A 25,041-nucleotide genomic window follows, 5' to 3' on the forward strand; every position below is an offset into this window, starting at 1 on the left:
GCACTTGGGAGCATCATTTGTTAGGTTCTCCTGTGGATGCATGCAGGGCCGTCTTTAGCACATGCGCCGCCGGGGTGCAAAGATCCGCCCAGCACCCCCAAATTTACTTTTATTATGCTTATGTCAGGCACCACGCTTATGCCTTATCTCTTGTTTATGAAAGAAGGGAGGAAAAAGAAACCAAGTTTATTATTTGCTCATTTATTTACAATGGTGTGCTCTGTGGCGGCCGCTAAGAGGAGGATGTCGTGAGAAACCTGAAGCTGCTGCTGCTTCCCCCTCCTTCACACTACCCACCATCTCCCGCGCTCTGCCAGCCAGACAGCCGGGCCTTGCGCTCTCTCTGCAGCCACGTTGAGTTGTTGCTATGGCTATGAGCACCATTCTGGCACCAAGTGGGTGCCACGCGATGTGCCCAGCAATGGCTGCTTGGCAGGGAGTGGGGTGGTGATGGGCGGTGGCGGTGGCAGCGGCAACCCCACAGCACCTGTGCATGCTTTCCCACGCTACCACCTCGGGCGCACCACAGGCCGCTTTGTCCTCTTCTCGCTCGCTCGCTCCTCTGCCCTCTCGCACACCGCCTTTGCCAATGCAGCCCAAACTGTAAGTGATGGAAATAAAATGTGCCGTTGTGAATGAAAAGCACTGCCACTGGCGTGGCGCGTCTTTGGTAAATGTGCACAAAAGTCCTTTAGTGAAACAGTACAGTCGGTATACATTTCGGTAATACCTAGGTATATATGTATTTTGTTTTTCTAGCTTGATCAAAATTATTTATTATTTCATAACAGGTAGAAAGTTAAGAGCTTAGGCGGATTCAGCGACGGGTGCCTGGCACCCCCCCCCCCGAATTCAGCGCCCGAGTGCCCTGCACCCCTTGCACCCCCGGGTAAAGACGGCCCTGGATGCATGACTATAGTATGTGCCAGCCTCTCTGCATTTAAAATAATGGTGAACAGATTGCTAGTTCTAGTTACAGGTAGGTAGCCGTGTTGGTCTGAGTCGAAGCAAAATAAAAAAATTCCTTCAGTAGCACCTTAAAGACCAACTAAGTTTATATTTTGGTATGAGCTTTCGTGTGCATGCACACTTCTTCAGATTGCTAGTTGATACTGCAGAAGAAGAAGAAAATAAGTGAGGGAGATTTAGACTCCTCCATCTTCTCCATTCTATCCAACATGTTTTCTTGAGGGCATGAAACTTCTGCATTGGGGAATTATAAACACCTAAAAATCTATCCAGGCTTTGCATGTAGCCAACTGGCACCAACATCTGCCTTCTGTACCAGAGAGCTGTAAGCTATCCTTTTAAAAACCCCATAGTGCTTAACGTAACATCAGTCAAGGGAACTGTATGAAATACTTAATGGTGGTGCCATTGACACCCAATATGCAAGGGGAGGGGCACCAATGTAGGATGGGCCTGCCAGGGGGGCACTTTGTCCTGGGTCACCGCTAATTTGGGAGTCGCTTCCTTTCTCTTCTCTTTTCTTACTTTGCTCAGTTGCGACTATTTGCACCGTGTAGGTACGCTGAGCTTCCCGGTCCAGCGGGGCAGCAGTATATATTGTGCCATTGAGAGGGTCAATCCGCAGCCAGTTCCTGCCATCGCTTTGCAGTGTGTACCTTTGCAAGAAGAAGGTCAAGATATAAGAACCCAGCTTATTCATAAAGCCTGATGTGCTTTCACTGATAGCTGGTTACAGATGCAGGATTGTCCTATCAAAACAGTTGCATAGACACTATAGCGCTATTGACTCACTCCCCCTCCCTGTAATGCAAAGAAAGGAAGAGGAGCCACACCTATTGGTCACAACTCCCTGAGTAATTGACATAAAAACAGTATCACTAAAACGAAAATACAACATAAAATCAGTAGTATAGAAGCACATGAAAATAAAGACTGGGTTAAGCTCAAGGTGTCACTATTTGTATATTAAGCCGTTAACAGCTTGGGGCCAGTTTACTTACAGGATTGCCTTACCCAGTATGTGCCACATATTACTTGTTTCTGCTCTTTTAAGAAATTGATATTTTAGTGCGGCAGAAACTACACTTTAGAACTGCTGGTCTACTGACATCAACTGGGAGCCTTCACAGCACTATTTTCGATATCAACTTAAAACAGTTTTGTTTAGGCAAGCCAATCTGGATGGAATGTTGACATGAGTTTTAATCTCCTTTTTTTTAGCTTACTACTGATTTTAATTATCTTGTTAATGTCTTTAAAAACCTGTTTCTGTCTTTTGTTGATAATTTAAATGTAGCTTTTTTGAAACCCGCTTCAAGGTTGTATTATAATTCTGCGGGATATGAAACAATACAGAAAAAAATACGAATATGTATTAAGGGAATTCGAACAGATCAAAGCAGAGTCCGATCTTATGGGTCAGGGAAAGCCTGGGCAAAAAGATAATGTCTACACAGTTGCAAGCCCTGAGTGTCCATCTTCCAGAGAAATGTTTATCTTCTTTCCCCCTGAAATCCCCTCTTCTACACAACCTTTAAAGCTGCAGGAATCCCGCTCTCTGTTGCAGCTGGCCACCTTAATTCAACAATATGTTTAACGTAAAGTCTACTTTGACCATGATTAAGTTTAGAGAGAAAATCATCTTTACCTTATTGAGTCACCCTCTGGATCAAAGGCTGTCGCCGTTGTCAAAAAAGAACCTATAGTAGCATTTTCAACTATATCCACTGTATGAATGGTTTTGAGAAAAACTGGTGCTTCTTCCACATTAGTAACTATGACTCTCAAGTAAGCAACAGAGCTTAAATTGTACTGTACCCCAGTCACAAGAGGTTCAGGATTTGTGGCGTGGATGGTGAGGTTATACACATTAGTCGTTTCAAAGTCAAGAGCCTAGGGAAGCAGGGAGAGAATAGCCAGTTAGAATCATAGAATCATAGAGTTGGAAGAGACCACAAGGGCCATCCAGTCCAACCCCCTGCCAAGCAGGAAACACAATCAAAGCATTCTTGACATATGCCTGTCAAGCCTCTGCTTAAAGACCTCCAAAGGAGACTCCACCACACTCCTTGGCAGCAAATTCCACTGCCAAACAGCTCTTACTGTCAGGAAGTTCTTCCTAATGTTTAGGTGTATCAGGAAAAACTAGATGAACAAATAATGAATCTTGGTCACATTCACACCCTATGTTTAAAACACATGCCTGCCCCAAAGAACCTTGGGAAGTGTAGTTTGTTAAGGATGCTGGGTATTGTAACTCTGTGACGGGTTGCCTACAGTTCCCAGGAACCTTTGGGGGAAGCCCTGTGCTTTAAATGCACTTCAAATGTATGTTGCGGATGAGACCTGTGGCAAGAGACCACAAACTGTACTGATCTCCATTCCCTGAATATGCAGCAGTCTTTCATCATTGTAGGGCTTATTATTTTTTTTAAAAAAATAGAGTTGGGGGAGCAAACAAGCACTCTTGAAAGTCACACCTCTACCTTGAAAGCTGTTCTCTAATCCCTATGGCTGCTCAGTATGGAGGAAATTTAGCTCAGAACATCCTCAGTGGCATTATTACCAGTGTTGTATCAGTTTTTGGCATGTGGTATAGCAGGAATAGCCCTCCAACTGTTGTAGGACTCCAGCTCCCATTGGCTCCAATCGGCATGGCCAAAGGTCAGGGTGGTGGGAATCGTGGTCTTGCAACATTTGGAGAACAACAGGTTCATTCCCACCAATAGATTTTTTTAAAAAACGATGTCAGGTACACAACTCTGAGAAGAGCATTCCATGGTCTTGCTGCCAATACAGAGAAGGCCCAGCCCTTGGTCACAGCTTGCTTAATTTCCGTAGGTGGGGTAGCTAAGAAGAGTATCCTCCATTTATCTCAATGGATGACCAAGTTCTTAAGCCCACCTCACTTAAGCTTTCTTTACTCATGATCCATCAGGGAAAGAAACAAAATTTATTCACCTTATTAATTTTAACATATCCTCTGTTTGTTTTTGGATCTGTCACTATTATAAAAGTGTTGTTGGGGTCTCCCTTATTGATTGTGTACACAATCTGAGAGCTTCCAGTGAAGGGTTCATCAGCATCTGTGGCTTGGATTGCCTGTATTACTGTTCCTAGTGGTACGTCTTCCGGAAGCGTCAGAGAGCCATACTAAAGAGAAAAGAAGAAATAACAACAACCGGAACAGATTAAGAGAAACTTCCTAATGATAGAAATAGCTTGATAATGGAACCAGTTACAAAGGTGGACAGTGGGCTCTCCCTCATCTACAAGGGCCACATCCAACCAACGCCTGGTTTAGGGCCGTGGGGATGGGTTCCGAGCCAATGCAAAACTATGACGTAGTACACTTGCAACATGTGCATGGAAGGCAAGAGGGGAGAGGGTGCCAAATTATGTCCTCACTCAAGGCTCTGTATTACCACAGTCCGCCCAACACTATGGTTTTATATCTACCATAACTGAAACTACATATGCAAAAACCTGCTTCTACATCAATATCGTATTTTCTTTGTCAGGGGGGCAATTGGATCAAGGTGGAATCTACACACATATTAAAAAACGCTGTGAAAATGCTTTTTGTCAAAAAAAAGTTTTGAAAAATACATTGAATTTTGCATAGCTCACTGTTGCCCTCTAGTGTCACATTTGTACATTGTATTTTACAACACATCTGCCGCTCTGTAGAGTCCCAAGATCCCTGATTGAGTGAGAGGCATTTTCTAGCTACTACAAAAGCAAAACCAGTTAAAAGAATACTCACATCCGATTTTTCAAAGATTGGAATCTGATCGTTGGTATCGATGACATTGATCTGTACGTTGCACAGTGTTCGGAATACTGTTGGCAAAAGAACAGGACAGGATCATGCCCAAGGCTGCTCTATGTAGAACAAGGGTTCTCAAAAATTTCAATTGAATACTTCAAGCAGGCTGCCTCTGCTGTTACAGGCCAGCCAAATCATTCTTTGTGATCATCAGAGGAGACCCGACTAGCAATACAGCAGTCAGATGAATAGCCAGCTAGGAATCTCAGAGATGAGCTTTTCAAGCTGTAGCACTAAGTGGAACACACTCCCCAAAAGCCTCATCAGTTGGTTGTTTTGAGCACATTTAAGAACTCATTTATGGGTACTGGCCATGATGGCTATGGTCTACTTCCATTGCCAGGGGCAGTATACCTTTGAATGCCAGTGGAGCGACTGTTGCTGTGTTCAGGATTCCCATGGGAGAACTGGGAGCTGGGCTGGATGGGCCGTTGGCCTGATCCAATAGGTCTTTTTCTTTTTCTTTTCTTTTTTAATAAACATTTTTATTAAATTTTCCAATTTAAATATCTAATCCATTTTCAGATTATGCAAATATCAATTAAACAATTAATCCAAATCCTCTGCCAAATTATACAAATTTATCGACTTCCCATGCTTCAGACTCAGAAGACCTAGTCCTCTTATAGACACTGCAATTCTTTTCAATATAGTCCAGATCTTATTCCATAATCTATTATTATCTTTCTTCTTTTTTCAAGTCACTGAGTTCCAGTAGGTCTTTTTCTTATATTTTCACCTACTCAGGCCTATTTTGATATTCAAGAAGGTTATTCTATTATTCTATTTTGCTGCTGACTGTGTTGTTTTAATGATGGGAACTTTCTGGTTTGTTGTTGTTGTTGTTTTTAATCTTTGGAATGACAAATTCCATGTGAGGGATTATTAGGAAAGGAACTGAAAATAAAACTGCCAACATGATAATGCCGTTTTATTGGTGGTGTTTAAAAACCAATAAAAATGTGGTGAAGAAGAAGAAGAGGAGGAGGAGGGAGTCAGAGTGGAAATCTATGGGTGATGGACAAAAGTCAGCCACCATATTGTTGGGGCCGGGTAGGAATTTTTTCCACCTGGCAAATTGGCACCAACCATTTGGTTTTCACCTACGTACCTAGAAGCAATCGTCACAACTTTGTGAGGTTAGGCATTGGGTAAGCCTTTGTTTGGATGGAGGGGAAGTTGTAGCCTCCGCCTGCCCCTCCTCAATAAGGGTATCTTGTTAAAGGGATCTGGGTGAGTGGGTGGGTGTGGATTTTGTCCAATGCCCAGACATGGGCTAGGGCCATGCCACAACCCCAATGGGGACCCCTTGGGGTTCCCCTATTTGATGTACGTCACAGGACTCCCCCTAGTGGTGGTTTACCCTTAGATGGAATCCCTGCAGATAGGCAGGAGTCAAGATACAGTGGTACCTCTACTTACGAATTTAATGCGTTCCGAACACACATTTGTAAGTAGAAAAAAATTGTAAGTCGAATCCCATAGGAATGCATTGGGAGAAAAAATTCGTAAGCAGAAAAAATCCTATCTAAACATTCGTAAGTAGAAAAAATCTAAACTGCATCCAAGATGGCAGGCGGAGCTCCATTCGTAAGTAGAAACATTCGTAAGTAGAGTTATTCGTAAGTAGAGGTACCACTGTGTATAGACTGGCTTTACCCTGTGCCTAAGGCAAACTGCTCACATCTGTAACCCATAAAGTTGTGGCCTATTTGAACCCATAAACCTAAATACTCATGTCCGCGAGTTTATTACCCATTAGGGAACTGCGGGTGACAGGGCCTTGGCATGCAATACCAACCTGAATCTGTCACCTCCACCTTCAAAGAGTAGTTAGAGACTTGCTCCTTGTTTAAGGCAGAGGTAAGTAAGTTGATCGTCCCAGTTCCATGTTCGATGCGAAACATATTATCAGAAGGCACTTTGGGGCTCTGATCCACAATGTTGTAGTATAGGCGGGAGTTTAAAGTGTTTTCCTGGTCTCTGTCCGAAGCATGAAAAGTTCCTATGAAATTCCCTGGTGGTGGCAAAGAAAGTCAAAATTAGTCAAGCAGCAAAGGAACACAAGGCAAATGAAAACAAAACACGTTGTGGCGTGAGCCTGTGTCTACTCAGAAGTAAGCCCCATTGAGTTCAGTGGGGTTAACTCCCAAATAAAGGATGTGCAGGATTACAGACTTTGCAGTGCTCGTGAAAATATTTCAGGAACCAATCCCAAGCAATTGAAAGACAATATTTTAAATAATGTAGAACAAAGAGTCTGAAATGATCCCACTATTCGCACAGCTGCTAGTAAGTAGTACAGGCCTGCAGGCAAGGGACTGATGCACTGCAAAATATATCAGAGGCACAACTGTCCAAATTCAAAATGATTGTACCTTTGCTCACATTTAATTGGCACTGCGATTAAAGTTGGCGCTGGTTTCTTTCTTTCTTTTCCCCCCTTTATTGCTCACAATTATATCTTTACATCATAGCTTTATATCTTACAAATATACATATTCTTTGTTTTCAAGATGTATTCGTAATTATTGCCATCATTCTTAAGGCAACAAATATTATTGTACACAAGAAGAAAGAAAGAAAGAAAGAAAGAAAGAAAGAAAGAAAGAAAGAAAGAAAGAAAGAAAGAAAGAAAGAAAGGAAGGAAGGAAGGAAGGAAGGAAGGAAGGAAGGTGTAATTTAAAAATCATAATATTCTTCATAAATGACTTCCCCTCTCTTCCGTTTTATATTAATAAACTTATTGCCTTTATTATCTATTTTTCTTTTATTTACAACATTGTCTTTTCTATTGATTTTCCTTCTATATTCAGTGTCTACAGAAATTACTCAAAGGCTGTTACCGTTTTCAGATTGCAGCAATTACTCTTTAAATATTCCTTAAAACAAAGACAAACTCCTGTTCGGATTTATCTTTAATCTTTTTTGATAGGTAGTCTAGCTGCGCATATACTGTCAGTTTTAATATCCAGTCCGATCTAGTGGGTATATATTCACTTTTCCAATGTGTAGCTATTATAACCCTCGCACCCTCGTGGTGTGATTAAGGTTGACACTGGTTTCAGCTATCTGGTAAATTTCTGTCGTGTTTCCTTACCTACAGGTTCGTTGTCCTGAACTTCAAATATAGTCAAAGTTTTGTCACACGTGGGAGGGTTATCATTGATGTCTTCAACTGTGACGTTAATGGTCAGTGGATAGGACAGTGAGATGTCTTCATCTTTATCTTTTGCAAGCACGTAAAAGGAATACTAAAATGGGAATATTATGATTAGGAATTGCAACAACAGTGAGTGTTGATTTTAGTCCTGCAAAGGCAGATATGTAGTTCTGGATAGAAGGGGGGGGGGATTGGTTCCATTTGCATCTGAATGCAAATCTACCAAATTCGTACTCTCCAAATCAATATGTGAGTCCTTGAAAATTTGTGCTGCAGTTTCTCCATGCAAGAAAAAAAATGAGTACAGAAAAAGCACACGTTAGGGGAAATTGTGCACAAAAAGGCACAGTTTAAATGACAGTGAAAATAATGTGCAGCATATTAGGAAATGTATTATAAAAATGCACTATATTAGGAGAAATTGCTTGCAAAAATCTGTACGTTAGTGGAAATGCATACAAACATGTTTACACAATTTCATGGGGTTTTTTTCTTTTAAAAAGTGGTAAACTGATGCAGAAATGGATGCAATTTAAGGTTAGGGGGAATGAAAGAAACAAAAATTGTCAGATTTATTCATCCTAACCTTTGGCCCTCCAGATGTGACTGGACTACAATTCCTATCATTGCTACGTAACCATCGATTGTGGTGGCCAGTGGCAGATCCACACCTTGGATTCAGAGCACAAGTAAAGCATATGAATCTCCTGAAAGTATCCTGGGAACTGTAGTTTCCTTCACAGTGCTACAATTCCTAGCACCCATAATAAACTACAGTTCCCAGAATTCTTTAGGGGAAGTCATGTGCTGTAAATGTGCATCGGATGTGCTTTAAATGTGTGGCATGGATCTACCCAGAGGCTATTTGGAGTTGGAGTCCAAAAGTAGGTGCATGTCAACCAATTCTCCACCCCTGATTTCAGTGTGCAGCCAATGCAAACAGAAAAAAAGAAACCAGATCAACATTGGGAGTAGCAATAGTGACATGCCTACAATCATTTAGCTTCCTCCATCTTTAAAAGTATATTGACAGCCCTTATCCACATACTTACTGCATCTTTTACTTCTCTGTCTAGTGGTTCAGTTACATAGACAATCCCGTTCTGGTCAACCATAAATGGGAGTTTAGTGGGAGGGTTTTCCTTTTGCCGGATTTCATATTTTGCACCTGGATCATTCCACTGTACCTATCATTTCAAAGAAGAGTAAAACAGCAGGTTTTAATCCTCCATATATTCATGCCTAGCAACTTCAGTCCTCAGATGGGCACTGCTGAGAGTACCACATGCCCCAAAGGGGTGCTTAGCTTGTACTAGAAACTGGGCTTTTAGTGTTGCAACTCCGGCCCTCTGGAATCAAGGCTGGTGCCTAGTATCATGATAGCTAGGTGCCTACTGGAGGCATTTTTGTTTAAAAAGGTTTTCCCTGGGAAATTGAAAACCAGACTTTGGATGGTAGATTTGATTCCTGGGCTTGTTGGCGATTGCCATATCTTACCTGAGTGATTCTCATGGGGTGGGGCTCTGTGGAATTCTCCTTGAGCTTTACTAGTGGAGGAGACTTCCAGAGGTTTTCCAACACGGTGACAATCACGTCAGCATCGCTGGGGAAGGAATTCTCTGACTGTCCTGCCATATCTTTTACTCTTACAGCGATGGTGTAATTGATCCCATCTGCTGGATTCAAATACTTAGCTCCTGGAAATCAAACAGAGAATAAACGAAACAATTATTGAACTGGCACCAACATTCTCTCTTGACAAAAGCCCTCTGCAAATGTAACATTGCAAAGGTTGCAAATAATTACATGCATTTTTTCACCCAGAGAAAATTCCCCCTCCCTTCACTTGGAAGCAGTGCTTTTTTTCTTTAAAAAATGTTTAGGGGTACTCTCATTTTCCTACTCATATTGAAATACTGCCCCTCAATGAAGCCAAACTTCACCAAATGTTTAGGGGTATGCGCACCCCTGCGTCCCCCCAGAAAAAAGCACTGCTTGGCAGCCTTAATCATGGCTATCTTTTTGGCAGCTCACGTAAATGTCATAATCACATCACTACTGTTGACAGGTACTGAACCCATTACTCCTGGGGGAAAACACAAGTATTTTGTAGTGCTGGTTAACTGGGTTACATGCACATCAACAGCAGCTATCATAATGTCTCCTTTAGATTTCTTTCTCTATCTCCCCCTTTGCTTTCTAGCAAAACCATGATACTCATTCCTTGAAAACCATGGTTCACCTGTCACTAAAAATTCACATGCCTCCCCTTCTTTTCTTCTCTCTAGAATGAATTCCTCCCTCGTGCCCTTCATTGGTGTATACCAGGCATAGGCAAACTCGGTCCACCAGATGTTTTGGGACTACAACTCCCATCATCCCTAGCTAACAGGACCAGTGGTCAGGGATGATGGGAATTGTAGTCCCAAAACATCTGGATGGCCAAGTTTCCCTATGCCTGGTGTATAAAGGTAAAGGGACCCCTGACCATTAGGTCCAGTCGTGACCGACACTGGGGTTGCGGCGCTCATCTCACGTTACTGGCCGAGGGAGCCGACGTACAGCTCCCAGGTCATGTGGCCAGCATGACAAAGCCGCTTCTGGCGAACCAGAGCAGAACACGGAAACGCCGTTTACCTTCCCGCTATAGCGGTACGGTACCTATTTATCTACTTGCACTTTGCCGTGCTTTCTAACTGCTAGGTTGGCAGGAGCTGGGACCGAGCAACAGGGGCTCACCCCGTCAGGGGATTCGAACCGCCGACCTTCTGATCGGCAAGCCCTAGGCTCTGTGGTTTAACCCACAGCACCACCCGCATCCCATATATGCCTAGTGTATACGTTCCTCTAATTTAAAACAATTATATCATGCCTCTCCTACAAAATAGTCCAAGATGCTTCCTAGCATAAACGGAAAACAATAAGGTCCAAACTGACAGCACACTTCAGTTTGAAACAGTGAGATTATTATTATTATTTGGAGCAAAGAATATTCCGTAGAAACAGCAATAAAAGAATTGTCATAGGCGGCACAATCCAAACCCTCTGTTATGCCCACTGTGTCCCTCTGCCCTGCAATCCTGGTTCAGCTGGTGTCTTGCCAGCTGCCAAACCTGGCCACATGGCCATACTGCTCTGCAAAACCCCATCAGCAGGAGTACGGAGAAATTAGGATTGCGCCCTAAAACTAGGTTGGACATGTAGCCTTACTAAAACAAGAAAGATCTTAACATATGGCAGAAGATTGTAGGAGTTGAGGCAAGACCATCATTATTCAGGAGAGATGTCCAAAGCCTTGATACGACTTCTGATAAGATTTTCTTTCATTGATCCTGACAAGACAGACCACTGAGATAGCTGGAACATCTAAGAGAGCCTGTGTTTATGTCTTCAACAAGAAGTCAGGTTCATATACGAGGAATGGTAGTCTTGCAAGTAATCTAGTACCCAAACATAAAGGGTCTTAAATGTAATCGCCTACATTGCTGCACATGTAAGACTAAACCATAGCTAAAACTGGCAAAGGAAGGGAGGAGGAACTTAATTCAATAAAGGGAGGGAGGGAATGCATATTCCTAAATTTATGTCCAATTTTGCAAGCCATAGTTTACACACAGACTTAACAGTACAGTGGTACCTCGGTTTAAAAACTGTCCTGTTTACGAACGATTCGGTTTATGAACTCTGCAAAACTGGAAGTAGTGTCCCGGTTTGCGAACTTTACCTCAGTCTAAGAACAGAATTCAAATGGTGGGAGGCCTCATCAGGGAAAACGCACCTCAGTTTAAGAACAGTTTCAGTTTAAGAACCAACTTCCGGAACGGATCAAGTTCGAAATCCAAGGTACCACTGTATATTTATATGGAGCCAATGCCTGGGGGTCTATGTCTTGTTCTGGCTTCTACCCTTCATCTATGCTAACAAAAGTAGCATAGAACCTGATCTCACATTCACTAAGACATATAGGGTGTTTTGCTATTGGTTGTACTAGGCATTCACTCAGAAATTCAAGGCACTTTTGCAAAGCTGCTTCTTCCCCACAAATCTAAGTAGTTCAGAAATGGGGGGGGGGGGTTAGATGTGACCACCTTATATTATTAACAATGGTTGGTCCCATTTTTCAAGCTTAGTTGTTTGGAACTTGGTTCCACAAGTAGTCTTGCCTACCAGCAGCTGTTGTGGAAATTGCTCCAGTGACATTGTTAATCTGGAAAAGCATCGTTTGATAAGGGTCAGGGAAATGTTTGCTAATGCTGTAGCTCAGTTGCGCATGAGGAGTGGTGGGGTCATCGCGATCAGTAGCAGTGACGTATGTGAAAGGCTTTCCTGTATGGGTGTAAAAAGAAAAAGAAAGACATATCAAAAAGACGGACAGAAGGTACCATTCTCCACTGAAGAAGAACCGCTGGCAGTACTGTAATCCACAATTTCTTAGTTTAAAGGAACCAGGCAATGTTTTCAGAACAATAAACAGCAAAGTTCCTGGTTTATAAAATAGAAAGATCAATAGATCTTCTTGGCATTCTAGCACTCCAGGTAAAAATATGATAGTGACCTTTCACATTGGGATTTTTAACTTTCTGGGCTTATTTATTTGGAAATTTATTTTTTTTATTACCTCAGCATGGAATAAGCATATCTAACAATAAATAAACATATACCACGAACAAAGACAAAAGTGGCTGATTTTTATTCTATTAAGAGAATGGCAATAGGCAATCTGGTATCTGCATATCAGGCAGGCACAATAATAACTTGAGTCCTTAATCCGGTAGATCTCTCCATAGGTTTCTGTGAATTTAAAGTAGCTTTCTCATTTGGTCTTCATGGCACATAAAACAAATAAATGGTTGCCATGCTGCATAAAAAGATAAAGGGTTTGATTTACCTCTGGCTGATTTTACTTGACAAAAATTAAAAACCTTTCTAGGCTTCATGACTACTGTGTATTTATTTATTTTATGTCATTTGAAACTCCATTTTGTCAGCTTTCAGGTTCACGTTCCCAGCTGTGATACCCAGAGGGGGAGAAATGTGGAAGTGGGGTGGTTTGGCCAGACTCAACCATATCCACTCGAAAAGAAGTGGGATAATATACTACTCAGCCCACAATGAGCACAGCTTCCCAGCTGAGTTACCAAACACACAACTGAAACACATATGTACACATTGCAGGCGAACTGGAGAGTCATGAGATCAGGGATCCCCTGCAACTGTGTGTTTAGTGATGGTGCAGGTTGTACTTGAGAAGTGATAACCTCTTCAGCAATGAAAAAGTAGCATTGGAAATGTCTATGAAATTATTAGCTCCTCTGCTTTCCCTCCTTTCTTCCTGTGGTGTCCTAGGCCACTTGGCAAAATACACCTCGGACGCAGCTTGACAATTACAGTTTTAAGTTAATCTTAATGTCATATTTGTCTATCATTACAAGCCCCAAATAATGTAAATGTGCGGAAAAAATACCTGCGCGGGAGTTTTGTCTCACTGCTGCAAAGTACTCTCTCTGCGAAAATTGTGGAGGGTTGTCATTGACATCGATAACATTTATTGTGATAGAATATGGGCCTTTCACTTTCTGCCCATTTTCATTCAGACCTTCCACCTAATTTGAGGCAGAAAGAAGCAATATCAAAACAAGGTCATTCAATAAGTATATCTAACAAGATTTAGGTACCACTTTGTTGTAACAAAACCTTTAAGCAGTTTACAGTAAGTCACAAAGTTTTGTTGTTCCATGTTTGAGTTTAATTGGCCAGGATGAAACGGCATGTTAGGAGTGATATGGAAATACCATTGTGGTTTCCCCTCCTCTGCTTCATAGCATCCTTCTCTGGATAATGATAATTCATTAGGTGACCAAAGCTCATTTGGTCCTGGATGCAGGACTGAACCTAAATTGGAAGGGGTCCAAATAATCAGTATACCCAGTGCTATTTTTCTAGAAAAAGAGGAGCCAGAACTCACCATGAATGTCTCCCTTGTTCTCTTATAATGGCAATGGTGCCAACCTTAGAGGTGCCAGAACTGAGTTCCTGTGAGTTCCAGCTGGAAAAAAGCCCTGAGTATACCCTAAGAGTCCAGTAACGCCTGCAGCTGAGTCATAGGAGCCAATTCCTAGGGCCAAGCAGTTTGAAAGCATGCCCATGCAAGTAGATAAATAGGTACCACTGCAGTGGGAAGGTAAATGGTGTTTCCGTGAGCTCTGGTTTCTGTCACGGTGTTCCATTGTGCCAGAAGCAGTTTAGTCATGCTGGCCACATGACCCAGAAAGCTGTCTGTGGACAAATGCCAGCTCCCTCAGCCTGAAAGCGAGATGAGCACTGCAATCCCATAGTCGCCTTTGACTGGACTTAACCGTCCAGGTGTCCTTTACCTTTTAACTTTACCTATACCTATTGGTTCTAAGGGAAATGGCCATAGGTCAGTGGTAGAGTTTCTGTCTTGCATGCAAAGGCTCCCAGGTTCAATCTCTAGCATTTCCAGGTAGGAGTGGCAAAGATTTCTGGTCTGAAACCCTGGAGAGCCACTGCCAGCCAGTGCAGGCAGTACTGGGTAAGATGGATCAGTGATGTAACTTAGTGTCTAAGGCAGCTTCCTACGTCCCCATGGTCATTGTGATGGGTTAGTACTTTTTGAGATGGATGTTGCTTTTATGACTGGTTTTTATTCATTTTTATGGCTGTATTTAGTTATAGGGTACTTGGAAGCCAACTTGAGAGGGCTTCTAATATTTTAATAAAATATTAGAAATAAACAAAAATGTCACATCTTTCTTTTACCTGTAGATTGTAGACGTTTTTGGTTTCCCAGTCCAGAGACTCATTAACATACAGAGACCAATCTTTCGGGTAAATATATATTTTGCCGTCTGTCTCACCAGTCAGTCTCAGCTTGACAGTTGGAGGTTGCAATGTAAACTAGTACATGAGGAAAAGAAACAAATCAGCAGAACTCCAGTTTCCCATTCTCAAATATCAAACACTTTTGAAAGTGAAGACTTTAGACATCAGTTTACCCGGTAGATATAGGTGACTCCTGTCCTCCCCTCTTGAACAGAAAAAGTCTTGTCCTCCAGAGGCCCACTTATATGTGGGTCATCTGTACCTTGGCAAATGACCTGCAGGAAAAAATGAGAAAGGGTTCTAGATTATTAATATTGTCCATATTAATTAATTGCAATAAAACTTTGGTCCTCCTACCAGGGCGATATAATTGAAATTCTCTGTCATTGTTGCAGCAGTGGTGACACTGCATTGGCTGAAAAAGGAAATTTCTCCTTACAACATTTGATAGATACTGTGTGATACAATAATATAGATGAATAGATAGATATTTAGCTGTAACATAGCTTTCTAAGTTTTTATGTGTGAAGTTTGCAAAAGTCTAAGATTCCCACAGGAGAATTTGACTTTCAGATTTTAGAGTTCGAAAATAATCAGATATAGAATGTGAATTGGTTCGTTCCTTTGCAGTTCCCCACTAGAAAATGTGAATGGTGAAAATGGAAGATTTAGCATACTGTGAATATTTGGCAAACTCATTCATGCTGCTTAGAACAATGACGCCTGGGTAAGTAAATATGCAATCCTACACACACTTGAAAGTTGGTCCCACTGAGCTCATGAAATGCAAGTAGCTGCCTTCCGGAGCCAAACATGCATTTCTTAACAGATGCATAGTTCTTATATGCTGTTTCCACAATAGGATCAGGGTATATTGCCTTTTGTCATAAATGCTAGGGTGACTACAGAGCATTCATGGGTGGGTGGAATGACTCAAGTTCAACAGTCCATTAAAGTGTTGCATGTGCACATGTTGTTCGAAGGTTGATTCCCCACCTAGTATCTTGCAAGAGCTCCTGTAGAGATAATACATGCTGTAAAGCAAAGCTTTTTCCAACGCATATGCTCTATTGCCCTTCTAAACTAAAGGCACATGGGCCATTTCTTTCAGACTTTCATTTGACTGATACTGCAAATGCTAAGGTGGTCTTTTTTTGCCAAACACAAACATTTGACGTGGTCAATTTTCTAGAGATCCTACACCTCCTACCCCTTAATATATTTTGCTTGTACATGGAACAGCCCACAACTAACTCTGTGTTCTGAGGAAATTTTTGTTCTAGTTCCATTTAATAATAATAATAATAATAATAATAATAATAATAATAATAATAATTTATTTATACCCTGCCCTCCCCAGTCAAAACCGGGCTCAGGGCGGCTAACACCAATAAAATTACAATAAAGCATAAAAAAGCAATTAATTAAAATACAGATTAAAATACAATATTAAAATTTAAAATGCAGCCTCATTTTAGGTAGTCCATAAATCCAAACCATGAGGGAGGAAAACACAGGGGTCAGACTAAGTCCAGCCCAAAGGCCAGGCGCAACAGCTCTGTCTTGCAAGCCCTGTGGAAAGATGACAAATCCCGCAGGGCCCTGGTCTCCTGTGAAAGAGCATTCCACCAAGTTGGGGCCAATACTGAAAAGGCCCTGGCCCTAGTAGAGGCCAATCTAGCTACCTTATGGCTCGGGATCTCCAGAATATTGTTGTTTATGGACCTTAAGGTCCTCCGCGGGGCATACCAGGAGAGGCGGTCCCGTAGGTACAAGGGTCCAAAGCCGCATTCCCCCCCCCCAAGAATGAATACTTGAAAAGGAGTATCATTCTCTGTCCTTTAATCAACTGTTTTAACTTTTCTTCTTTGCCTTTATCAGGGATTTTCATCTCTTTGCTTTCATTATAAATACATATACAATCACCTGTTTTACAGTTCTTACAGCTGGGGAACCTTTGTTTTAATTTCAGAGCAATCCAAAGTTGGGGTGGGAATGGGTAGAGCAGAGTGGTAGATACATTGCTGCTTCTCAAGGTCTTCCAGTTCACATGTGCCAGAGCAGAAGATGAGGCCTTTTTTTGCTCTCTCACTACACCAGCTCAGGCTTATGTGCTCCTGCCTCATATTCCCCTTCCATCTCACCATCTCAAGCTCTAGCTTCTTCCTTCACTTCCTGGTTTGGCCAAACCATAGTTTACTATGATGCCCAGTTCTGATAAACTAGAGGTTGCTTCTAAACCAGACCTGGAACCAATGATCTGAAGTGATTTTCAGATTCTGTTTAGAGACAACCTGTTGGTTGCTTGATTTGCGGGACTAAGTTACAGAATCAGAACATGTGAGGAGAAACGGGAATAAGCATGCCCTTGATGGCCAAGCCATGGTTTAGCAATTATGCATGAATATCCCTCCATTTTATATTGTGTGTGTGCTCCTATCCTAATTTAGGTGCTCTAGTTTATCTGTTCCACTGGCTTACATTGTGCCAAAGGCCCCAATGATGTTCATAGCATTTCCTTTTTTTCAAAATGGGTGAAAGGAATACATTGAGCTCTGTATAACTAAACAATATCTTTTATTGGGTGAAGTGTTTATAGACGTCTGCTTTTGTCATATTTTATAGGGAAATATGTCTGTTTGGAAAGAGCAAAGTCTAATTCTCTAACCGAAATCCAGGGTTCAAAGTTTAGTTCTTATATCAGTGTATAGATCCTTCCCTGTCAATTAGAAATGTTTTATGTGAACTGTAAAATGTTGGGCTGCCTGGTGAATCATTATTTAATGAAACAGTGAGGAGGGGCACTTCCTTCTATTTCCTCGTTCCATTTACTGCTTGGCAGCTGCTCCAACGCCTGCATGAAATGGCTGCAAGCAAAGGACAGTTTCAACTGTCAGTAAAATCCCTGGCAAGAAATATTTAAAATGCAGCATGATGATTCATAGGATCTCACGTCAGGTCAGAAGCAGCAGCCATAGTACAAAAATCCATGGTTCCATGTCTACAACAAGGTTTCCTGTTCTCTTGCAGCAGAAAAGAAAGCACATACATTTGCTTCCCTTAGAATATACAGGAAGCGTGGCTCATCCTTATCGTCTGTTCGGGAGGGGACTGACCATACTGGCGCTGTGGTCTAAACCAATGAGCCTCTTGGGCTTGCTGATCAGAAGGTCCGTGGTTCAAATCCACACAACGGAGTGAGCTCCTGTTCTCTGACCGTGCTCATGCCAACCTAGCAGTTCAAAAGCATGCCAGTGCAAGTAGAGAAATAGGTACCACTGTGGCAGGAAGGTAAACAGTGTTTCCGTGCGCTCTGGTTTCTGTTCAGTGGTGTCCCGTTGTGCCAGAAGCGGTTTAGTCATTCTGGCCGCATGACCCAGAAAGCTGTCTGCGGACAAACGTCGGCTCCCTTGGCCTGAAAGCGAGATGAGCGCCACAACGCCATAGTCGCCTTTGACTGGACTTAAGCGTCCAGGGGTCCTTCACCCTTTATACTGCCAGGGCCAGCTATACCATTAGAGATAGCTGCCTCAGGCGGCAATGATGGGTGGGCAGGTGTTGGAGGACAGAACTGTGTGCGCCAAATGGCTTGTGTTGTGCGGTCTGAGCTAGCTTGCTGCCCCCTACTGCCAATGAGGATACTGTTACAGGATAGCTATTGAAGTAAGATACAACTGCCAGTCTTGTTGGCTTCTGGACATGGATTTGGGAAGGTGCAAAATGTCTTGGCCCACTCCTGCCTACGGCTTATCAGATTTGCAGTGGGAGCAGACAATCCAGATCTGGGGAAAAGGATACCCCGAATCAGACACACAAAAGTCATGGGGGCTTCAAGGAGATGAGGATGTAGTTTGTGGGCGTAATGTAGTGTGGGTCACTGATACTGGACTGTGCTGCGTATGTCTGATGACAACAAACCAGTTAATTTGGTGCTGAAAAACCGAATTAGGTTAAATCCAATCATGCCATATATCAAGTCAGAGGTGTGAGGAAGTGTTGTTGGGTGCCTGTTTCACAATATAATTATGAAATATATCTGCTTTTTAAAATGCAAGTGGACATTTGGTTCTCAGAGACAAACAGGTATTGTGCCATTGACAAGTGGGATCTGCAACAAATTTTTGCAGAGTGGAGTATTGTTCTTTAACCAGCCACACCCTTCTCAAAAATACTCCATTCCATTCCCACTCGCTTCCCCAGCAATATGTCAGCATTCCATGGCCACTGAGTCTGCTTCAGTCTTCATGGGGCTATTTTGGGGGTTTTCTTCCAAAGGATTTTTGTATTTCTGCCAACCTCAAGGTTCCCATAAGCTTGGTGATATATTCCTCTCTGGCTACATAAGGATCCACATTCCCCTCTGAGCTTTAGAAATAGAGGGAATAATTTAACTTATTTTGATATATATTTTAAATATTGTATTTCTTTCCATAGATATCCCACTCAAGGATGACAGCATACAGCTCAATTGTATGGGAGCTTCCGGGCAGAGGGTTTACTTAAGTGTCAACATGATAAAGTATTGCTTCTAATACCTCTACCCCAAAGACACACTGATTTCTACTAGTCCTAACAGACTGCAACCCTATGCAAAGTTAATTGGAAATCCCATTAAATAGAATGGGGTAAACATGTGTAGGTTTGCTTCCTGTGGTGTGTCAAGAGCTAACTAAGCCAGGACTAACTTGAGGCGGGTGGTGCTGTGGGTTAAACCACAGAACCTAGGGCTTGCCGATCAAAAGATCGGTGGTTCGAATCCCCGCAACAGGGTGAGCTCCCATTGCTCGGTCCCATCTCCTGCCAACCTAGCAGTTCAAAAGCACATCAAAGTGCAAGTAGATAAATAGGGGAGGTAAACGGCGTTTCCGTGTGCTGCTTTGGATCACCAGAAGCGGCTTTGTCATGCTGGCCACATGACCTGGAAGCTGTACGCCGGCTCCCTCGGCCAATAATGCGAGATGAGCGCACAACCCCAGAGTCGGTCACGACTGGACCTAATCGTCATTGGTCCCTTTACCTTTTTTAATTTGAGGCAGTAGTCTGGGGGTGTAATGAATGATCAGGATGACAAAAGATCAAGGGTAAATCTCATTGGCAAATGAGTGGGCTCCCTCCCTCAACTGAAAGTTAGTTTTAAAAGCCAGTGCCAGTGTTTTCAGGGTGGGGGTGTTAGGATTGCAGTTCGGAGTTGCACTGGAGGGCTGCACTCCAGGGTTGCACTGGAGATAGTAAGCAGCAGGATGGAGGGAGAGTCAGGGAGCAATATTTGAGAGCAATGGCTGTGGTCTGCTTAAGTCCAAGGCTGTTGTGACTATGGGAAAAGCAAGAACATCTTGGAGCCTCAGTGCGGTCAGCACCTCCATCGTGGTCTTGGGTTTTATGTATGTGTAAACAGTGCTTTTTTTCTTTTAACAAAATGTTTAGGCAGACTCTCATTTTCCTACTCATATTGAAATACTGCACTCAATGAGGCCAAACTTAGATTCACAAAATGTTTAGGGGTATGCGTCCCCCCAGAAAAAAGCACAGTGTGTAAATAAACCATATATCATAAAGACACCACAGTCTCTGTTGTGCCTCATTGTCCAAAAGGAAACACAGACCATGGCTAAATGTAGTTGAAACTCCTGAAATCTCACACTGCTATGCAGATTTGGGTGGCCGGTAACAATATGCTATTCTCAGGAGTATATGCATTTTTATTCACACTTTCCCCTAAAATACAAATCTTAAAACTTTTCTTCTTTTTCTTGGGAACTGCATTACACATTCTAGAGAATGGCTTTCTTTTGGTTTGTGTACTGTTTCAGGAAGTGAAAATTAGGTTGGTTTGTCTAAAAATGTAAAGTGAAACAAATTTCTCCCCCATCCCTAGGTGGGACTCAAGAAGCACGTCCCAATTTTTTCTCTCCAAAAATTTAAAACAAAAGGTTTACAAATGGGTGATGCATTGCTCTGCTATGTTAGTCTTAATGCTGTTTGCTGCTTTAAAAAGCAGGGCACTCCTGTGCTGGTATTGTATAGTTAAGAAGTAAACAGCTTCCAAACTTTCTTGAACATTAATTTTTAAAATGAAAGTATTTTTTTTTAAAAAAAAAAAGTTTCCCAAAATTGTGCAGGTGTGGGAATGACATCACTTATTGCTAGGAATGGGGAAGATATTTGACTCCTTAATTCTCACTTCCTAAAGCAATGCACAAACCAGACAGCAATTATCTTTCTCACACTTCTCTAAATTTTGCGATTGGGTTCTCCAGTTGTACAAAAATGTGTCTGTTAGGGGAAAGAGTGCATAAAAATACACATATTCATGAAAATTACAAAAAATGAAATAAACACCGCATTACATATGGAGAAATTGCTTGCGAAAATGTATATATTGCCCAAAGAAAGCATACAAAAACTTTACATCAGGAGAAATTCACTCTATAATGCTGATAAATTTTCACAAGCGATTTCTCCGCATTCATTAACTCAAACAAGGGACAATCCCTGTCTCCTATCTATCTGTTACTGCTGTGGGAAAAGGACATTGATTTTCCTGGCATGATCCTGTGGATTAGCGCAAATTAGAAAATGTATAAATAAATAGATTAACAAACAAAGCACACAACAAAAGAATCTTCCCATCGTGATCTCTGGAATTGCCATGGCATATGGCCAGAATAAAGTGTTTCTTCCCAAATAGTTATTTAGAGAGTTCCTATGGCGTTTCTTGACTTACCAGATGAAGTATGAGGAGACACCCAAAGTGATGCAGATATATTTTAAGCATATTGGTGAGAACTTCCATTCCAATTATTCCAATTCCTATAAAACATTCACAGAAAAGATCTTGAGTAGCTGTTATGAGCAGGTTTAAATGTTCAGGCAAGCAAGTAACTCCATTCAACTGTACTATCACTGCCACACCAAACTCAGTCTCCCCTCAGCAGGGAGGAGGACAGGAATAAAACCAGAATTAGCTGGTTCAGCCCCTCTGGCGCCATCTATTGTTGGCCTCCCTGCCTGTCAGAATGGGCAGCAACCACCTCTGCGAACCACCAGGGGCCTCCCCAGACAGAAAAACCCTTTCCCACAAGGATAGGACTCCCCTTTGTTCATGGGGAGGTAGTAGGTATCAGATTTTCTTTTTAAATAAAAGGAAAACTCAGACAAAGCAAATCACCAGTTGAGCAAGGGGAGTGTCTGGCAGGAAGGAAAGACAGGCACAGATTATGGAGTTTAGGCTCTCCTTTGCAACAAGTCCTTTCTTCTACCCCACAGCAAGCAGGTGGATTGGATCCAAAGGTTTCCCTCCACAGTCAGAAGAAGGCTTCCTCCACCTGAGAAAGCTCTTTGCACCTGTGGAAAATAACCTTTGGACCCCAAACCATATCCTTTCCTAACTGCCCTATAATGTAAGGGAGTGTGACGTCTCTTGGTTCTTTATAACCAAAGAAGCATAGGAAATAGATTCCAAGAGGGACGAATTAAGGCACAAACTAAAGAACTCTTTTCCCCCCAGAAACTGTGAGGGCTTTCAAAGTAGCAGGGAACCAAGGGACTTATGGAACACCCAGCACTATTGAGAGTGCAATAATAGGGGCTCACTACTGTTATCATACAGTCCACTTTCTGCACTCTTCCTCTGTGAATGATGCTTAGTCCAAGCTCCCCTTTTCTCCCTCTAGGTCCCTCCAGTTCTACCTGCAGAAATATGAAATATAGATTGCGTCACCTGACACGGACAGGGACATAAGAGCATAAGAAGGCTGGAAGCAGGATCAGGGTGCAACAGTGCTCTCCTCACTTGTGACTCCCAGGTACTAGCATTCAGAGAAACACTGCCACCAGCAGTGCAGGCAGAACATAGCCATTGTGGCTAATAGCCACTGACAGCCTCGTCCTCCACAAAAGAACACACTTGGATTTTGTAACAAACAAAAGAAACTCCTAACAGAGACTTGCTTGTCACAGCAAACAGCCCTCACAAATTCTCACTGACAAGAACGATCCAAAGAATCTCGTACGGTATGAAAACCTCCCAAATAAATCTTGTTTAAAAGATCACCTCTTACCTGGTGCACAAAAACCTCGATCTGTTCTGAAGTGTGTATTTTCACACCTTCCCAAGATGGTGGTGCCTGCCTGTGTCTCTCAGAACCCTTTGCAGTTTCTAAGCGTCTCGGGGAGGGTTTTGATCAAACATTAACTTCCTTCATTGACAAGTCCCGATCTTGAACGGAAAGGTGTGGCTTGAAACGGCAACCATGGTAAATAAAACGCAAAGGGAGCAGTTTGGAGCAGAGGAAATCCCTCTCTCACACACTCAAACACACCACCAGGTCACATATCTTTCACCCCCTCAACTTTCATGTGACTTTCTTAGTTTTTATTTATTGAATCGTAGAAACTGGTTGAAAAACATACCGAGAATGAGGTTGCTTCAATACATGTAATCTTTGAGCAACAATGATCAAGAATGTAAAGAAGGGATAACCCTCCACAGTCCATAGTTACAATCATATCATTATTTTGGTTATAATGTCTATCAGCCAAGCTCAAAAAATCAGGAATTGGTGCACCATCGTAACTTATCTATGATGCTAATCAGTTAATCAGTCACATCCAAACCATACAGTTAAAGAACTATGATATGAAATTACAGGTACACAGCTGTGTTGGTCTGACATAGTCGAAACAAAAAATAAAAAAATTCCTTCCAGTAGCACCTTAGAGACCAACTAAGTTTGTCATAGGTATGAGCTTTCGTGTGCATGCACACTTCTTCAGATGATATGAAATGTTGTTTTGTGGTTTCTCCTGGCTCCTTAGAGGTGATGGGGTGGGGGCACACAGGGGGAGGTGAAAGGGGTAAAAGCCCTGTTGTGCTGACTCCTGCTAGCATGTCTATTTTGTTGAATCCGGTTCAATAAGTCTAAAAAGGTAAAGGTAAAGGGACCCCTGACCATTAGGTCCAGTCGTGACCAACTCTGGGGTTGCGGCGCTCATCTCGCTCTATTGGCCGAGGGAGCCGGCGTACAGCTTCCAGGTCATGTGGCCAGCATGACAAAGCCGCTTCTGGCGAACCAGAGCAGCACACGGAATCGCCGTTTACCTTCCCGCCAGAGTGCTACCTATTTATCTACTTGCACTTTGACGTGCTTTCGAACTGCTAGGTGGGCAGGAGCTGGGACCAAACAACAGGAGCTCACCCCGTCATGGGGATTCGAACCACCAACCTTCTGATCGGCAACCCACAGTGCCACTCGCGTCCCACCTCCAATAGAGTAAAACTTAGCTGAGTACCATTCCATTCATTCAAAGCATTATTATACTCCTTTAATTGTCATGGTTCCCTCCCCAAAGAATCCTGGGAACTTAATTTGTTGAGGGCAATGAAGCTTCAGTTCTCAGAATTCCCTGGGAAGAAGGATTGACTGACAAAACACTCTAGAAATTGTAGCTCTGTGAAGAGAAAAGGGGTCTCCTAACAACTATCAGTGCCCTCAACAAATTGCACTTCACAGGATTTTGAACCACCAGCCAAAGCTGATGGAAGGCACTCTTTACCATGAAGGGCACCTGAGCCTCAAGCAACAGTACTTCCAAGCTACGTTGCCACTCCTTCAGAGGGAGTATAACCCCATCATGAGCAGGCAACCTCTCATCCACCTGGTCTAGAGAACCACCCACTAACAGTACCTCAGTTTTATCTGGATTTAGCTTCAGTTTGTTGGCTGTCATCCAGTCCATTAACGAGGAAAGACAACAGTCCAGCTCCAGCACACCACTGCCTCACCTGCAGATGTAAAGGAGAAGTAGGGCTTGACAGCGTACTCCAAACCTCTGTATAACCCCACTTAGTGGTTTCTTGTAGATGTTAAACAGCATAGAGTATAAAATCAAACTGTGAGGAACCTCAAGGAAGGATCCACAGGACCAAAAAAAGACTCCCCAAGCATCAGCTTCTGGAAACATCCATCCAAGTAGGACTAGAACCACCAAAAGTAGTGCCATCCACCCCCAACCTAGACAGCTGCTCCATAAATATGTATACCATGGTTGGTGGCATCAAATGCTACTGAGAGGTTGAGGAGAATTAACAGGGACACATTTCTTCTGTATCTCTCGTGACAGAGGTCATCATACAGGGTGACCAAAGCAATTTCTGTGCCCAAACCGGGTGTAAACCCCGATTGAAATGGATCTAGAAATTTAGTTTCCTCCAAGAACACCTGGATCTGCTTTGCGA

General features: G+C 42.5%; 1 protein-coding gene across 3 annotated transcripts in view; it reads right to left on the reverse strand.

The window, feature by feature from the left end:
* The window catches only part of CDH17 (cadherin 17), a 30,487-nt gene extending 5,898 nt beyond the window's left edge, over positions 1–24,589 (reverse strand). For 2 of the 3 annotated variants that reach the window (XM_035125733.3, XM_088675697.1), the window contains exons 1-15: positions 24,492–24,589; positions 22,865–23,022; positions 21,529–21,614; positions 14,978–15,079; positions 14,742–14,879; positions 13,426–13,564; positions 12,129–12,287; positions 9,459–9,658; positions 9,014–9,148; positions 7,899–8,052; positions 6,600–6,815; positions 4,736–4,812; positions 3,931–4,122; positions 2,618–2,862; positions 1,495–1,625 (exon numbers count right to left, since the gene is read on the reverse strand). In XM_035125733.3, coding sequence (XP_034981624.3) covers positions 1,495–1,625; positions 2,618–2,862; positions 3,931–4,122; positions 4,736–4,812; positions 6,600–6,815; positions 7,899–8,052; positions 9,014–9,148; positions 9,459–9,658; positions 12,129–12,287; positions 13,426–13,564; positions 14,742–14,879; positions 14,978–15,079; positions 21,529–21,597 — 1,957 coding nt within the window. In that variant the 5' untranslated portion in view covers positions 21,598–21,614; positions 22,865–23,022; positions 24,492–24,589. Of the gene's footprint in view, positions 1–1,494; positions 1,626–2,617; positions 2,863–3,930; positions 4,123–4,735; positions 4,813–6,599; positions 6,816–7,898; positions 8,053–9,013; positions 9,149–9,458; positions 9,659–12,128; positions 12,288–13,425; positions 13,565–14,741; positions 14,880–14,977; positions 15,080–21,528; positions 21,615–21,972; positions 22,029–22,864; positions 23,023–24,491 lie in introns of those variants that run through there. The other variant, XM_035125735.3, reaches the window with a different exon arrangement.
* Positions 24,590–25,041: the final 452 nt, after the last annotated feature.

This window comes from Zootoca vivipara, chromosome 8 (assembly GCF_965207765.1).
Source record: "Zootoca vivipara chromosome 8, rZooViv2.hap1.1, whole genome shotgun sequence".
Taxonomy (NCBI): domain Eukaryota; kingdom Metazoa; phylum Chordata; class Lepidosauria; order Squamata; family Lacertidae; genus Zootoca; species Zootoca vivipara.